Source organism: Acanthochromis polyacanthus, chromosome 1 (genome assembly GCF_021347895.1).
Source record: "Acanthochromis polyacanthus isolate Apoly-LR-REF ecotype Palm Island chromosome 1, KAUST_Apoly_ChrSc, whole genome shotgun sequence".
NCBI lineage: Eukaryota > Metazoa > Chordata > Actinopteri > Pomacentridae > Acanthochromis > Acanthochromis polyacanthus.
In genome coordinates this window covers 21,623,394-21,640,928 of record NC_067113.1, presented here as the reverse complement: position 1 = coordinate 21,640,928, position 17,535 = coordinate 21,623,394, and the positions used below count along the sequence as shown (strand labels likewise).

The 17,535-nt window shown below is 41.1% G+C and overlaps 1 protein-coding gene across 2 annotated transcripts; it reads right to left on the bottom strand.

The window, feature by feature from the left end:
- Positions 1–1,071: 1,071 nt before the first annotated feature.
- Positions 1,072–17,535, bottom strand: ppp2r5ca (protein phosphatase 2, regulatory subunit B', gamma a). 2 transcript variants are annotated; one of them, XM_022196936.2, is made up of 14 exons: positions 17,332–17,535; positions 12,043–12,242; positions 10,309–10,419; positions 9,887–9,979; positions 9,585–9,715; positions 9,382–9,441; positions 9,094–9,202; positions 8,695–8,748; positions 8,344–8,514; positions 8,112–8,239; positions 7,479–7,580; positions 7,228–7,300; positions 4,890–5,006; positions 1,072–3,652 (listed from the first exon to the last, which is right to left on the bottom strand). In XM_022196936.2, exons 1-14 carry the CDS (start codon positions 17,423–17,425, stop codon positions 3,518–3,520), a joined length of 1,578 nt encoding a protein of 525 aa, XP_022052628.1. In that variant the 5' UTR covers positions 17,426–17,535; the 3' UTR covers positions 1,072–3,517. The 2 variants fall into 2 exon arrangements, with proteins under 2 accessions (XP_022052628.1, XP_022052644.1); XM_022196952.2 differs by lacking the exon at positions 4,890–5,006 and having other exon boundaries at positions 17,332–17,534.

The following is a 17,535-nucleotide window of genomic DNA, read 5'->3' as shown; positions in this document are numbered from 1 at the left end:
CACCTATAGTAGGATTTTTACACCATAATAATGGCTAATGCCTTATTGTATTTAGTTACTGTACACATATATACTTCTTCATGTCATAACTTACCAGTCAGGCAGGCTGCATAGTAGATCAGTGGTTAGCACCGTGGCCCTGCAGCTTGAAGGCTGGTTCGCATCCTGGCCTGGGCCTCTTCTTCCCTGTGCATGTGTGGGTTTTCTCCAGGTACTCCAGGTTCCTCCTACAGTGCAAACACATGCTCAGATTAATTGGTGATTCTAAATTGTCCGTAGGTGTCAGTGTGAGTGTGATTGTTTGTCTCTATGTGTAGCCCTGTGTCAGACTGGTGACCTGTCCAGGGTGTCCCCTGCCTTTGCATTAAGTCAGCTGGGATAGACCCCGCCCCCCCGACCCTAATGAGGATTAAGCGGTGTATAGATAATGGATGGATGAGCCAGAAAAACCCTGATCCATGGATGCCCCGTTGGCTGCTAGTGTCCTGGTGTTGGACGTCATACACTTCCAGAGGTCCCCTATCTATGCTCAGGTTAGAGCTATATCGATGTAATGAGGCAGACTTACATGGAATTGGGTTTTAATGTTGTGGCTGATCCATGTCCAACCTAGCATGTATTCTTTGCTCACATAGAAATGTAATATGTTTTCTAAATTGTTGCATCATTTGTTTTTTTGGTTACTCTGTTTAAAACTGCAACAATAAAACTACAAAGCAACTTCTTCGGTGTTTGTATAAAAAGCACAGTCAACATTAATCACAGACACTGAGCAGAAGGAAAATCAATTTTATGTCTCAGAAAAGTAGAACTCTGGGTTCAGTAATGTCATTTTCTGTAGTGGACTTTGGAAACATGTCATAGGTTCAAAATGTTTATAAGCAACTGTTTTTAAATGAGCCGTGAAGAAGCGAGCGGATAGACCTGTCTTAAATATGTCATGTGAGCTGATGAAGAGGACACGGTCTCTCTTTATCCTCACTGCAGCTAATGTGTTCCTTTTCTGTGCTTCTTTTCAGATGTGTGCCCTCTCAGTTAAGTAAAGCCAAAACGGATGCATGGTTGAAAATATATATTCAAATAATCTCTTTATTCATTCTATAGTTTTACACCACTAAAGACAGTGATAGGAGCACACAACGGGCATGAACATTTGTCAATTTTTTTAGAGGTGGGAGGAAACTTTGCAGATTTTTTTTTATAATAAAAATAAGAGCATTTTCTAAATTCTCAAGATGCTGACAGTACAGCCGAAACAGGAGAAATAAGACGGTATGTGCCAGATTGACTTCTTTCACTTGCTATTGATGTTTTATTCTGTACAGAGGGACAATTTGTACAAAATTAATCTAGATATATAACACTACATGAAACAAAGTAAATCATATATACAATATTAAATGAATCATATAGTACAGGTCACATACAAAAGGACACTTTAAGTTATCATGTTTTGGAAATATGTTAAAATTAAAAGATCTGCAAAGATCCTGCAGAAAGAGAACAAGCCACCAAATCATTTTTAAAATCATCTCTTGTTATCACGGATGACTTGTTTTTCAGCACTAAAAGAAACCTCCAACATCTCGTAAAATTCATAAAACATCTCTCCCAGCAAGCAGGACTGTTTCATAAACGCAAAGACCTCGACAACAGAAATCGATCAGCTCGGTGAATGGCATTCCTCCAGGGTAAAAGGTACATGTTTAACATGGTAGTTTTAATTTACATCTTTTTGCATTCAAGCAAATACAGTATTAATACAGTTAACAAGCCAAGTCACAATGTCAGTTTATTTTCAGCATCTGGCATTTTTGTGGCCATTTCATACCAGTCTGTTTCAGCACTGGGCATTCTGAACGGCCAAAAAATAAAGAAAAAAAATCATCTGAAACCTGACATCCACACTACTAACCTCCAGAGACAATACAAAGAAATACAACACATCAAATATGAAGAAATCTAGCAGACCTTCTTAGTTTAAACAATGGTACTGACTGGAAAATATTTTCCAACCTTAAACTACTTCCTCACCGAGAAGGACACAATATATAAAACCCCTACATTAGGAATGGTAGCAACACAAACATGCTACACCTTTGTGGTTTTTTGGTAGCTCTCATCGAGTCATTTTGTGTTTTAATCATTTGATGTCAAGTTTGTGAACAGCTACTGAGGTTACTAGCTTCTATATTTTATAAATTAATTTTTAACCATTTAATTTTTATAGCATACAATAAATTTTCATGCTCACTGAGAAGAAACATAATGAGCAAAGGTCCAAACCTGCTAAAAACCAACAGTAAGAGGAGTTTTGAGATGTTTTAGCCACCTCTTCCATTCAGCACAGTATAAAACTCTAATTATATTTCTATTAAAAAGTTAATCATCCCTGTTTATTTTATAGTAAATTATATATAGACCCCACCACTCACCCTGAACCATCCCATACCTTTCTATTCGGTAGACAGCCAGGGGTGCAAAGCCCCGGACGATGCTACAACACAGGCAGCAAACACGCACACGCACACAGTTTTCACTCAGGTTCATCTTTAGTTGCTAAACTCAGACACAGTAAGTACCATTGTTTGAACTGTCTAGGCATCGCTATGGTCTGGTTTTCAAATATTGCCAATGAACATAAGGAAGCAAGCATATAAAAGAGTGGCATATGGCACAAAACAATAAAATGGAAAGTGTCAAGATGTCCACAGGACAACTTTCTCTTTCCTCGCCATCTTTCCTGGACATTGCAAGGCTAAGGACAGGCCTCAGTTTGGTCTTAAGTGTGCTAAACAAAACAACAAACAAAATCATCTTTCAAACACCAGTGACCCGAAACAAAGGCAAGTTTCCCTGTAAAAGTCACAGATGAAAACCATGAAACAAACATAAAGAACACAAGTCTTGGCACTGACAAGATGTCTGTTAGAGCACAAAATAATGATGAAAACATACAACAGATGACAGGAAAGTCTTGTCTTTCATTTGGACAATAGGGTCTGTTTTTGTTCCCTCTGAAAGAAAAGAAAACCAAGAAGAGACCAAGAGATGATCCTTAGACAGTGAGTCAGGCAGTTCCTATTTTTCCATGTCCAGTCCACTGTGAACACGCTTGTCAGAAAGAATGAAGGACCTATGTTGTGCTGTCTGTACTCCCAGGTTCCACATTTACAGTGAGTGCACGGGGGCGGGGAGGATGGAAGGGAGAAAAGGAAGGATGAGGAAAGTGATCGGAAAACACGCTGGATGTCGCGAAGGGCTAAAAGACACACAAACACACTCCCACTCCTCTTCAAATAAAGAAAAAAACCTGAGAAAGCAGAAATCTGGGGGAGGTGGATACAGGTGTTCTGCACTTGGGCAGCAGGAATGAAGGAGAACTAAGGATTCTGGGGAAAACCGATGAAGCCCATCACGGGTCACCAGTGTAACTCTGGCACCCGGGCGGAGAAGATGTCCATGGCTGTCGAGGGTAGAAGGGGCAGTTGAACCAAGAGCCGGCTGATGGTGGGACCTAGAGTCCGTCGTGGGTGGTCAACATGTCTTCAGCTCTGCGGTGGGACTCCAAGGCTTTTGTGGTGTAGATATCCTGAGGCAACTCAGACTTGCGTCGCACCATGGGCCGCTCTTTGCGCTGGTCATGCTGCAACTGGAGAGGAGGCGAGGGAGGAACGTCAGGCTCACATCATATCCGGTCGAAACGGCAATTTATCCCTGTTCTGATCGTCCCTTTCTAATTAGCGGCGGAAAAACAAGACCGAGTTTGAGCGTGGCACACTCAGCCAACCGTGGCTGGACAAAAACAGTTAAACAACTTTAAATTTAATAAATAAAATACACCAACATCAGACTAAATTTATACAGCCCCAAAGTTTTCAGCATAACTTAAAATACTAAATATGAGATCAATTAGCTACATGTATATCAAGTCTGAGATGAAGTATGTAAAAAGCTTGTATAAGATACACAAATAAACCACTAAGTGTCATAATTTAATAAACAGCAAGGACAGTGGTGATGGCACCAGTGAACATAAGTTAGAAAATAAAATTTCACTGTAAAAGAATTGAGGTAAAGGTTATGACTGATTCATTGATATATATGTCAGGGTAGAGACTGCAATTTGGTAGAGTTGGAGTTTCTACCAGTAGAGACTGCGATTGGAGTCTCTACCAATACAGTTTGCAATTGGAGTCTCTACCAGTAGAATTGGAGTTTCTACCAGTAGAGTTTGCGATTGGAGTCTCTACCAGTAGAAACTCCAATCCTACCAGTAGAGATGGAACTTTAAATCTGACCCCTGCCCTGACCCTAACCTTAACTAACCCTGACCTTTAAATCTGACCCCTGCCCTGACCCTAACCTTAAAAGTCTAACCTTAGCCCTGACAAATCTCTACTGGTAGGATTGGAGTTTCTACTGGTAGAGATTGCGATCGCAGTCTCTACTGGTAGAGACTCCAATCGCAATCTCTACTGGTAGAAACTCCAACTCTACCAAATCGCAGTCTCTACCCTGACATATATATTATACACGGCTACAATTGTGGTTACTTATTTCAAAATTTTCTATTTGCTTACATTATACTGAACACTTTGAGGCTCCATTCTACTGACACAACATGCAAGGAAGCAGGCACACAAAATAAAGCTCTTGATTCCAGTGTTTAGTCCATGGCCAGATTTGTTCCTGCACTTCTTCTGTCTCAAGAAAAAAAAAAAAACGTACTAACAAAATTCTAAACTTTACACACAAAATATATAATTACTATGTTTATTGTAGTGCAACTTGTTTTATTTTGGAGACTCAACAAGCTTTTCCATCAATTTCTTTTCAGTGATTATAAGGGAAAAGATGAATAGAGACAGAGAGAAAGTCAGGTTTACCTGAGTTGCGCCCTCCTCAACTGTCTTTTTTAACCTCTGAACATCTTCTATCATAGGGACATCCGTCTCCATTGCTACAGGACTATTGAGGTCAGAGGAATCAACATACATAGAGAACTACGTTGAAAAGAAAGGGAAACAAAAAACAAAAAAAAAACACAAAAGGATGGAGAAAAGACTTTCAGTCGCATGCAAGAAGAATTACACAAAAAAGGCTCTGATCGAATTAAAATGAGAAACTCAAGTCTTTAGTAACTATCGGCTTGATTTGTTTTAGTTGAGGTGTAGGAAACTGAAAATGGTGATGTTGATTATGAAAGTTGCTTTTCATGATTTTATGTGTTTGCTGAAAAAATTAAAACCTCTGAATTAAATATTTAATTGGGCATTTACATTGTAACACTGATAGTAATGTTAATTTTGTTGGACATTTTAAGCTGTGACATTTTTGGGAGCCTTAGGCGATAAGACTGCCTCTCATTCCTGTACTGGATATTAAGCTACAGCTAGCAAGTGGTTAGCTTAGCTTAGCACAAGATTGAAAACAAAGGGAAGCAGCTAGCCTGGTTCTTCAAAGGTGCAAAGAAAAATGAACCTATAAGCACTTCTAAAGCTCATTAATCAAACTTAACAGACCCAGTCGAGCTGTTTCACTGTCTTTTTAGTCTATGTGCTAAGCTAAGTTGAGCTAACCATCTGCTGGATGTAGCTTGAAATTTAGCATAAAAACTGTATCAATTGTAACATCTAACTCTGAGAAAGAAAGTCAATAAAATATTTGCCAAAATGTTTCCCTATTCCTTCAATAACAGCCAACAATTAACATTGTGCTACAGTGAAATGCCAAAATTAGTTTTGTGGATTTCATCTTGATTATAGTTATTCTCTGTTGTGTTTTGAATTTCAGAGATGTCTCATTAAACCGTACACCACAACTAATTTTTATGCACTCATCAAGATTTTTTTCCATCTTTACCATCAGTGTGATTCGGTGAACATCAACTATGAAGTTAGAGTATGAACAAATAAGAGTCTACACCAACCTAAACAAGATAAGATGGAAAAAGAACTACAATTCAGCAACAAAATTGGCTTACAGAAAACACAAGACATTGAAAAGTCCAGACCATAAATATTCTGACAGTTACACATTTTCTGTTTTCCTCTTCAGACTCTGTGCTCCAGATCGTTCAATTTGAAATAATAGATACTACAATTAAGTGTCAATTTGAATGTGTTTGGAGCAACACAGAAAGAGCAGTGAGCGAGATGAAGCTGTTGAAACAAGCTGCGATGAAAATGTAGAGACTCAAAAGTAATTGGACAGACACTTGAAGTTCAAATTTGACACTGAGTGGAAAGCATGTAGCATGCATCCTCAGACTGATATCCTTTGACTGACTCTGTTAATCAACAATATTCCTCCTCCTCACATGGAAAACCTCTTTGGTAGCTTTAGCCGTTAGGATTATTATTCTACTGAATGATAAAAAAAAATTATCCAAACAGTTTTCATACATTTGGTTGAATCTGACACCATAGGATGCTTCTGTATACCTCTAAATTTACCCTGTAGCTTCTGATAGGACTGAAACCATCAATCACAACCGCTGGGAAAGTTCCACTGGGATAAATGTATACAGGAGCCATAACAGATGCAGCAGCATGTTTGACAGATGAGGCGGAATACTTTCTTTGTAAAGAGCAGGTTATTTTTTTCCTACACTAGTTTCTCCTTTCCATCATTCCGATAGAGGTTGATTTGCAACCTCTGCTATGTTGTAGACAAGGTAATCCATACGTCTACATTGTGGAGAACAAAAATGATTTGCAGTACAGTCATTCATGACGGGCTTTTTCTTCACCATGTAAACTACCTTCACAGTCACCATTCACAAGATTTGTGCTCGTGGTGTATCAGGTTCTTGCAATTATTAGCTTTCTTGTGCATAAATGCGTTTCTGTAACAGACCTAAGTGTGTATTTAGGCAAACCAACCACCTTTGCTAGCTTTTGATCTTTTAAGCCTCATTATTATCTTCAATTATCTCTACAAATGAGCTTTCGTGCAAAAACTACAATTAAAACAACACACTGTTGCCCAAGAAACAATTAGTAACCAATTACTTTTGAACCCTTGCAATTTTAGGACTACGTGTGGAGCTTTATTCCTGATACTTTATTATATATACATATTAGGGCCTGGAAAGCAAATAGTGCAACTGTTAAATTAATTATGGTCTTGAGTATATTTATATAAACAATCCTACACACAAACACACTTTGGTTGTAAGGGAAAAAAAAACAAAAAAAAAACACGATTGTGCACACAGCTCACCTGTGGATTTGATTTGGCGAGGTTTTCGATCTTGATCCAAGCCTCCTCGCGTTCTTTTGACTTTGCCTTCTCTCTGTTTGACAAAACAACAACCATCCCGTCACCAGTCTGTTCAGCTGCACTGATTAATGTGAAATCCAACACAGTGCAAACAACTCAGCTGCAGCGTTACGGCTGATTGCAATTATGCATCGCTCAGACACCGTTTTACGGAAGATGAATAGAGTGGATGAGGGGGCTCTGGTGCATACTTGTTTTTCTCAGCCCTGAACTGCTGTGTGCAATCATCAAAGAGCTTCTGATTCATCTCCATGAACAGCTTCAGAGCGTTGTAGATGAGGCCGTGGATGGTCCTTTGGGCACACAAACAAACAAGAGTTGGTGAGAGTGAGGGCTTTACAAACACAAGCCGCATTGCCATAAAGGCCAGTTTTGGCCTAAAGTGTCAAGACTTACTTATTATCACAGACTGATCTCAACATTAAAACATAATTTCTGAAAGATATTCCACACAAAATTGCATAAATTGATATGCAATACACAGCTGTCAAGTGTTGGTTGTCCCATTTTTGAGGTGGATTATTCCAATGCATTCCAGAGCAATGCAGACGTTGACCAGTTAAAGCAAATACTGTAGACACAGTGATGTTGCCTCTTCAAAAAAAGGTTCATGTCAATCAGTACATCCGCTGACATGTCAAACAGGTTGTCAGGAGAGCACATTCTGTGACCAAGCTCAAATGTCTACACACTTGAGATCACTATGTGAACCGTTTTGTCAGGCATATTGCCAGACTGGTATCGTTGTGCAACATACAGTACCTATAGAGCCTTTAAAAGCATGATTACAGCCTGTGGGGAGATGCTTAACTCGAGCAGCTTACTTGTTCCAGTGGGTCTTCGAGTTGCGGTACAGAGCGGGGAACATGATCGGCAGAATCTTTGCTGCATTGTCGCTGATCAGACTCATGATGTACTCGTTGTTCCAGTAGTACAGAGCTCTTTCTGCCACCTAAAGGAAGCACAGATCTCGATGAGGCATGCACTGGGAGTTACAGCCTTGAAGTGCTTATTTCCTGAGTTCTAAGGCTAAGATTTTGATCATCCATCCAGTACCTGGAAGTGTGGGCTGGACACACACTTGGCCAGCTGTCTGAAGAGAGGCTCCTGCACTTTAACGAACTCAGAAGGCTCGATGACATCCAGGATCTCCTCCAGCTCGTTGAGGAACATCACCTCCTTGGGACTGTGAGTCTTTGGCCAGTACTTAAGTAGAGCCATTACCACCTGTTGGGAAAGAGGAGGATAATGATAACCTTCAATAACCAGTCTGAGAGAGGAGAGACGGAAAGCAGCTTCACATCTAAGAAACCAGCTTTTCAATTTAAATCAAATTTGAACATCAAATAAGCAGTTTCAGCAAGCAGTGTTATGCAGATTGCTCGAGCATGTTTATATATGTCATACCGGCTCAGTTAGAGTGCTGTCCTTTTCCAAAAACTGCACCACGCAGTAGGCCAGCTGCAAAACACAAACAATCATTAAACTGTCAAGCGATTTGAATTTATGCACAAGTACACTAAAGGTAACACGGCAGGGGACACAGGATGCCTGAGGGACAGACTGGCTGGAACATGCAACACCACTTTTGAGAGGAAAAAAAAAAAAAAAAAAGCTCGCAGAATGACCCGCTGTTCTCATGAAACGAGGACGAGCGCACTCAAAGCAGGTTTGGACAAGAATATTTAAATACATTTTCAGAAAAATGTGAGCTCTAAATAATTTATGTGCCACACTGCTCTCTCTCTCTCTCCAAGCATTCGAAATGAAGCTTCTCGTGGTTTATTTTGTGTTGGAAAAACGTACCTGTGGATGGTAGACACTGAGTGATTTGACTTTGTGCAGAGGCAATAAAACCTTCAACAGGAAAATCTTGTGCTCTTCTTTTAGTGGTAAGGCAAATCCATTGATTATGCTGCACAAAAAAAAAAAAAAAAAGATAGAAAAGGACTGAGAATGTTTGCAAAATTGCATGACGAAACAGCAGGTAAGGAATTTAAATGATGCTTTTGCAATGAAATGCCGTTGAATTCCAACAATTCCATCACTGAACGCGATAGAAAACGCTGCACAAACACACGACAGCAACTGTACCTTCCAAGTATTTCCAGTAGTTCAGCTATACCATTATGGTGCTCTGTCTCATAGATAAACCTGCAGGCACAAACACAGACTTGTTCACTGGCAAAACACAGACTCCTCATTAACTATTTACAAAGCCACTGACTCATGTGGTGACCGCTCATCTTGGTATACATGTTTAAACACGAGCAGAGCGGCGGGAGAACAGCACTAACCTATAGAAAATGTTATTGATCTGTTTTCTGATGTACGCTCTCAGCCCCAGGAACTTTCCATAGATCCTGTGGAGGGTAGTTTTGAGGAAGTCTCTCTCTCTGGGATCCTCGCTGTCAAAAAGTTCTAGGAGCTAGAACGCAAAAAGAAGCGACACGTGATCCCAATGCATGTCACGTCTTGTAATCTGCCCTTTAAACTTTTCATCCACTGTGATTTCCTTATGGTTTAACTTACATAACTAAGAAGTGTTACACAATTTGCCCTAAAAGGGAAGAGCTTACTGAAGCAATCCTGTGCTTACCTGCATAACAAATTTCTGGTCGATGTATTTCTTCGCTATGTTAGGCTGAAAGTCAGGCGATTCTAAAAATCTAAGGAAAAATTCATAGACGAGCTGCAACAGATACAAGCAGAATACAAAAGGAGTGAATGCTGGGGAGGAATTCAAGCGACAAAGAAAGGCGTGCAACAAGTTCTTTACAAACAGCGAGTACACAAGCTGATACAGATATGCGGTTTCTTCGTTGGAAATTCTCTAAATTCCTCTTTTCATTGTTGGCGGGCATTAGCAGGAGGATTGTTTTCGTTTTGATGTGTACATAAAGAAAGCGACCATACAGCAAACTACAGAAAGTGACGCTTCTCTGGAGAGCGTTCAGGTTAAGAATGACTATTTTTAAACCACCCATTATGTTGCAGATGAGTCATGATTTAAAAGTCAACCTGGAGGTGTGGCCATGCAGCTTCAAGTGTTGGCTCATCCTCTTCAGGATCAAACTCCGCTCCAGTCGGGTTGGACGAAGGAGGCAATGTTCTGAACATGTTCACGGCAAACTGGAAGAAGAGGAGAAATGAAAATGATACCGTGCTTATTTATTCCCATGAAGGGGGGGGGGACATTTAAGCAAACATCCGTTCACTGTTTGGTTTGGTTTGTGATAGTATGAGCTATTGGGTTACTAAAACACTATTTAAAACCCATAAAAGAAATAAGAGTCTTTCACATAATTATTAAAAAAAAAAAAGAGCCACACACATACAGCTTGACCTGAAAATATTTTTTTCTTTTTAGGTTAATGTTAACTTTGTCCTTGCAACTGGCCTCCAAGGGTTTGGCCCACAATCATCCAAGTGTCTTGTGTTTCTGGTCTCTCACAGTGTCAACTGACTCCCCTGTGGGCTGCTGTTCCCTGCCAGGCAGATCATGGGACAGTGCAGGTGGCCTACTAAAACACTGGGAGCCTTGTTTGAAAAAGACAAGCTACAAGGTAGATAGACTGTTTGGTGCTGTGCTGCACTTCAGCCCGTAACAGGCTGTGAAGAAGAAGAGCAGCACATGAACTCCATAATGGAAACTAAGTAAAAACGTCATAATGATGAAAAGATAGGAGTTCAGTTCTGAGGGAGGAGAGCCTTACATTACAGGATTATAGTCTTTTCATCATGTTTATAGTGTGGTTTTTGTATCGCTGCACACTAATGATTGTGATGAGATGGTAAGCAGAACATCTGTCATCACTATAATCTTGTTTACTTGAATTGTCTGTTGGCAAAGCTTTGCTGTGACAGAATAAAGAAAAAGTAATTCTTCCACTGATTCCACACAGACTGCTGTAGCTTCTAAAAAATTGTAAAATGCATCACAGGCCTTGCACCATGAGAAGGAGGTTGAATAAAATGACAATGCAGCGCAGAAAAATCTACCCCCCCCCCTCCAATTTTCCAGATGGCTTTTACCTACTTCTTTTTTTCTAATTGGTACAAGTAGACTTAGTAATTGTTTTTAAAAATGGCTTCCACGTCAGTAATGAGAAATTTAGACCTGAAGAAAACAAAACTGACCAAGCCTAAGGATGCAACTAATAATTATTTTCATCACTGAAAACTGGTGATTATCTTCTCAAAAAAAAAAAAAATCATGGTTTTGCTCGAAAGTGTAAACAAATACTTAAAAAGGAGAAAATAATATTAATATTAGAATCTTCCAATTATTGCTAGCTTGTTTGTTCTCGGTCATCAGTCAAAAAGACAATAATATTGATTTTACTCAAGGAAAAAACATCAAATACTCTTCTGAAAGCTGGAATCAACTTTTCATTGAGAAGAATTCTTTAAGCATAAGCTGAATGAATGGCTAAAGCAAGTTTACTTAATGAGGGCTGCATAAGTTCTCTGAAGAAAACCAGCTATATAACAGTAAGGTTATGTACTGAGGCCTTGACCTTTAACATTTGAGGAGGCCTGAGAAACTTATGCTGTGATTTAGCGCTACATAATCGACAAAATGAACTGAATTAAACTCCTGTTCAGTTGGGAACTCTTTTTCTTACTTCACCTGCAGACTGCTGGCTGTTCTCAGCCTTCGTTTTCAGCTCAAGCTTGCGAAATTCCTCATCGAGGGATCAATAAAGTTGATCTTATCGAATGTTAAACCTAAGCCCCCCCGGCTCTACTGACCATGTGCACCACCTCCGGGTAGATGGGCTCTGTGATGACATTCCTGTTGTGGGTGATGTACTCCACCATCTCGCTCAGAGCCGCCCGCTTCACTTCCTTCCATTTCAGGTCACTCAGCGGGTCGGACAGGAAGTCGAAAAGAACGCAGCACTGTCGTAGCTTCTGGATGAAGAGCTTCTCCTGCTCCGCGGGGGCCACGTCTAAAGAAAGAAAAAAAAAGTGAGGTGGGTGATTGAAAGAAAGAGAGAAAAAAAAAAAAAAAAAGAGTCCAGGGACGATTGAAAGCGAGTTGAAGGTGTAAAAAGGCGGCACAGCGGTGATAAATAAGGTTGTTAGAATATAGGAGAATGGAGTTAGTTTAAAGAGCGAAGGGTCACGGGAGGAAAAGAGGGTGCGGCTTAACTGTCAAGGATTACAGTTCAAACAGCAGTGTGTAAAACAGCAAAAAAAAAAAGAGATATGAGGCAGTGTGAGAGTGATGAAGACTGGCAAATGAGTCATGAAGACTGGGTGCACTGAGATGGTTGGAGCCCAGGGGGGGGAGGATAACAACGGAGCAGAGTGGAGGAGAGAAGACAGGATGGGAGAAGGAGGAAAAGAGGGGAGGGAGAGAAGGATTTGGGAACTAGGTGAACGGTCACAGTCTAGCCATTTCACACACATGCTGAGAGAAAAACGAGATGTATTTATAAAGCAACCCTAGCTCATCGTTAGATTTGTCCGCGGTGGTCCGAGGACTACCCATTCTGCTTCACTTCCCACCTCATAAACAAAACAGCCTCTGCCGGAGAGAACGCTTCGCACATGACAACACAAGAGCGAAACAACAATTTGCGCCGCTCGAAATTCCTACCTGCTCGTGTGGCGCAGTAATAACACACGGAGGCACCATAATTAGGTAGCTACGTGACACAACTTTGATGTAGCCCGTTTCTCTTTCTCCCACAGGATGTTTAATGTTCACTTTGCCTGTGACAGTTGAAGAAAAGTCTTCACATGTCCCTTAGGGCCCTCTGGTAATGGTACACAGTGAAAGAGGGAACACAATGCACCAACCAGCTCCTGTAATGCTTTAAAATTGACACGTTGGATATCATTGCCATCATCGTTTTTACACTCCAGCTGTTGCACAGACGAAACAAAAAAAAATGTTCATGAACATCAGAGGTGCAGGTAGATGGAGTTGATTATTTTTTTCAGACAGAGCCAGTTTTCATTTTTTATGCAATGCTAAGTTAACTGCAGCCTTAAATTTACCAGGCAGGCGTTACACCGTCTGCAAACAAGGCATCAATATTCATAACTCTGCTCTTTTTAGAAGAAAAAAAATGCATTGCAATTTCCTTCCTTTGCTGATCTAAATTGAATTCTCTATAAGCTGCAGCCGTAATGAAACAGGTAAATGAAAACTGTCCACGTAGCCCTTTACTAAACTCAGGTGTGGCGTCATTTACCCACACAGGCAGCTGAATGTGACACAGACAAGTGGACTGTCAGATCAAGATGCTCTCCTTCGGCTGGTCGCATCAACAAAACAGATTTAAATGTGGTTAGCGTGCTAGAATCGCATCTCTGCTTTCATTAGTTTCTCTGCTGAAAAGAGATTTTCTGTATCTGTGTCCTGACTGCTGGCAATCACTGCCTACACAAAGAATATGACACCTACAGTGGTTTTACATTGAGGTCTACCTGTTATAATGTCATTTAAAGAAACTCTGCATGGCTACACTATCTAAATGAGCCAGTTTACAGCATATCATTGATAGAGAAAAATACAGATAGTTTATCCTCCCTCTAAGACTCCACAAATCGTTCCAGTGCTGCAAAATGTGTGGCTTCTTGCACCACATATCTATTAACCGAGACTCAGATGTTGTCGTCACATGACAAGGATGCTGATGGGTGAAACTGAAAGTATATCAGATTTATACATGACACATCCACCAGAGGTAAAAAAGAATCCCATTCCTCTTCCACGACTGCGCTGGAACCTGTGGGCAGAACGCTCACAATTACTGAGACAGGCAAATTAGGCTGTGAGACAAATTATGATTTATGATTTTGGCACAGGGCTCAAATGAGGGAAAGGTAGAAGTAATAACCAGCTGATAAGGGCTGGCTGAGCACTGCGAACCAGCTACACGAGCACAGAAATGTGCCTAAAATCATATTAAGTGGACAGAAATTTGCGCTACGTTGTTCATTTCCCATCTTGTTTTAATTGAGACTGATATTAATGAGCAAAGAAGCAAACTCTGATTGAGATTTTCCACCAGTCCACTCGTGCAGGTGCATAAGAAGAAAAACTCAGCAGGAAAAAACTGATACGGCCACTTAGACGGAAACAATCGGTAGCTAAACCTATTTGCTCGTGTCCTAATTTCAATGAACATATACAAAGGATGGTAAAGCCCAGAGTACAGAACAGAGACGGGAGCATGAAAACACACACATAGACTGAGTGTGTGACATTCTTGCAAACAGGCAGATTCTAGGTAAGAAGAGAGATCTCCTATTCAGACATAATGGCGACTTGGCTGGAACACACACACACACACTAACACACTTCGGCAGTGTCAGTTTCAAGTTGGCCAATTTATCTTGATGACAGTGAGAGGTTGGGAATTCCAGAGGAAAGGGTAAGTGTGTGTGCGAGCTGCCATTACCAGCCATTTCCATAAAAAATGTGACGGCCAATGGGGCCAGCGGGTCTCACTTGCACTGTTTGCCTGTCATGACGGCGACGGCAAAACACTCCGAGTGAGACAGAGGTTCATCCAAGGCATTTATCTGTATTTTCATCCTGTCAAAAGAAGCTCAGAACCGTTTTCAGGGGTGAGCGTAGGACGTCTGAGGATGAGGCCTGTTAGGTCAACTGAGGTGTGGCGGTTTAACCTCAGAGGGGCAGTAGAAATAACTGGAACAGTCAGAGATTAATGCTCATTATCTTTTCAACGCCAAACTCTAAGTGAACCATTTCTCTCTTTGGCATGAGGTTTGTGTTGTAACATATCTTGTAACTTGCTCTGGCTACAGTGGGACGTGAGACTCAACTGGAATGTGTTGCCATGCCTTGCACCACTGACTATGTCAGACTTATGTTGCTCCTATTACATAAGTGCATCTGACTGTGTCATAAAGTTTCTGTAAACTCCTAAAATACCCAGCGGGCTGTTGTGTAACAGATAAAGGACCAGTGTTATGATCCCAAAATTGATGCTAACCACAATGTGACTTCTATTAATGCAATTCATCGCAGCCTTAGGTGGCAACGAAGCTCGTGTATGCAACACACAAGTATTGTGTCTTGTGGAGAACAAATGAAGATTTATCTTAATGTCTCTGTTCAAAACACAGATACTAAATAAGTCGAGTCACATTGGAACAGCAGAACTTTTTTTTTTTTCTCTCTGTAAATGGGTCAGATGAACAGCTGCCAGTCTGGAGTTATGACTGGTTTGGCAATCTGCTTTATCGACAGTAGGTTATGATCAATGTAAACATTGACCAGCGTCTATTTCTAGCTGCGGTGAGAGATAGCGTGTCACAGATTCGAAGGCGTATCAGCAACTAGTTTGGCCACATTCATTGGCTAAAACTTTTCTGGATGCACTGTGCTCCACCTGAGAAAGCTTCCACAGTATTTACTGTAGATGACAGCACCTGGATCGAGGCCCATGTTTTGTTTAAAGATGAGTTAAAGAAGAATCAAAGGTATGCATCATTGCCACATTTGAGACACATTCATAGCTGCGATTTGGAGGTTCCACTGTGACTAATAATGGTGTGAATTGCTTCACAGATCTTGTTATTAAAATGATGTCTTGCATTTGATATAAACAGACAGGAAGGAAAAAAGATTCAGACGCCTTGTATATATTTGGTGCTAAAATGCATCTTGGGTGATATATTTGTCTCCCAGAATTACTGAAACATGTAGCATTAGAGGTGGTGTTCAGATTCAGGACAGTGTTGTGCAAATGTATATGTATTCCTAACTATGCTTGTCATGTGTGTAAAGCTCTGTTAATTTGCCTAAGCCAAATACACATGAATGCAAATCCATATCCGAGATAAGACACCATGATCCTGAAGGTATCTATCCACATATACAAATGCACATTTAAACCTTTTTTGTATACTAAAAGGTTCCATTCCGTTCCCATATGCAAAAGCATTCACGCAAAATTGAACTACCACATTCAGATGCCAGGCATAAATATAACCTAACTGGATCCAGATTCACTCTGTAAAGGTCAGGATATGAGACGTTTGGGGTGAACATGGTCAGAATGATAGAGACATACAGAGAGAGGAAAGAAAACCAGGCAGAGAGAGTCTGATTGTTCCCCAACACTGAGTTGTCATTCAAGGCAGTCGCCTCTGTGGCTCAATAGAGTGTAATCAATAATTGCCCAAGGCTTCATCTAACGCTGGGCTGCACCCGAGTACAGTGGTAACAGGCTGGGCCTTTCAAACATGACTGAGTACATTGTACACACATTAAGAGGCCAAGTTCGATGTTGTAATCCTAAAATATTGCTGCTCTGCACTGACAAAGAAGGCCGGCTCACATTGACAACAGTGCTTTGTTGACAGAGACGTGCACTTATCAGACCGCTTCCAACTTTGAGTTTCTAGTCTGGAGGAAAACGTCTGTAAGGTGCCTGAGCGTGTCACATACAAGGAGGGTAACGAGGGAAAAGGGTGGGGAGCAGGAGCAGGGGGCTGCAGCAGAGCAGAGGCTGTCTACAGCCTACACACTATGACCAATTTGTACCCAGATGAACTGGAGTGTGACAAAAATGCTGGGGCCGGGTAGAGCCGCTCAGAGGGAGGTGAGGACGACAGGCAGAACTGGATTACTGGCGCTAACCTGCTTTCCTCGTTACCAAATGCACACGCAAAACACAGAAACGCACAATTACAAGCAAACACATGAAAACTGAGGACAAGAGACCCTTCCCTAGGCTATGACCTCACTTCCTTTGACATCACTAGCTTGGCGGGGGGATGGGCAGAGAGCAGCTAGCTAGTAAAACCTGATTTTTATGTAGCTGCCTCGTCTCAGCTATGCACACAAGCCCAACAAACCACCGCTCCTCACCTCCCTTTCAATCACAATAGAGCAAAACAAAGCGGCGATGATCTTCTCCCACACGGATGAATGCTGACTAACCAAGCAGCAGCTACCAGTGAAGGGGAACAGGAGAACAGCAACACACAGCTCTCTCTCTCCCTTCTTAATTCCCTAGGACAATACAGGAAGAATAATTTGCCCTTACGTACCTCTGAAGTGCATAAGAGCCACCGGCTGGAAAGGCCCGTTGGAATTGGGTGCATCCACAACCATCCTGTCTCCAGATTTATTGCATGTCAACATCTAAACCTCAACCAGGAAGGCGATCCACTCAGGGCGAGAGGCCAGCCTCCATTTTAGCACAAAAGCAGATCAGAAAATGAAGCTCTCTGCTGCTGGAGGGAACTGGCTAG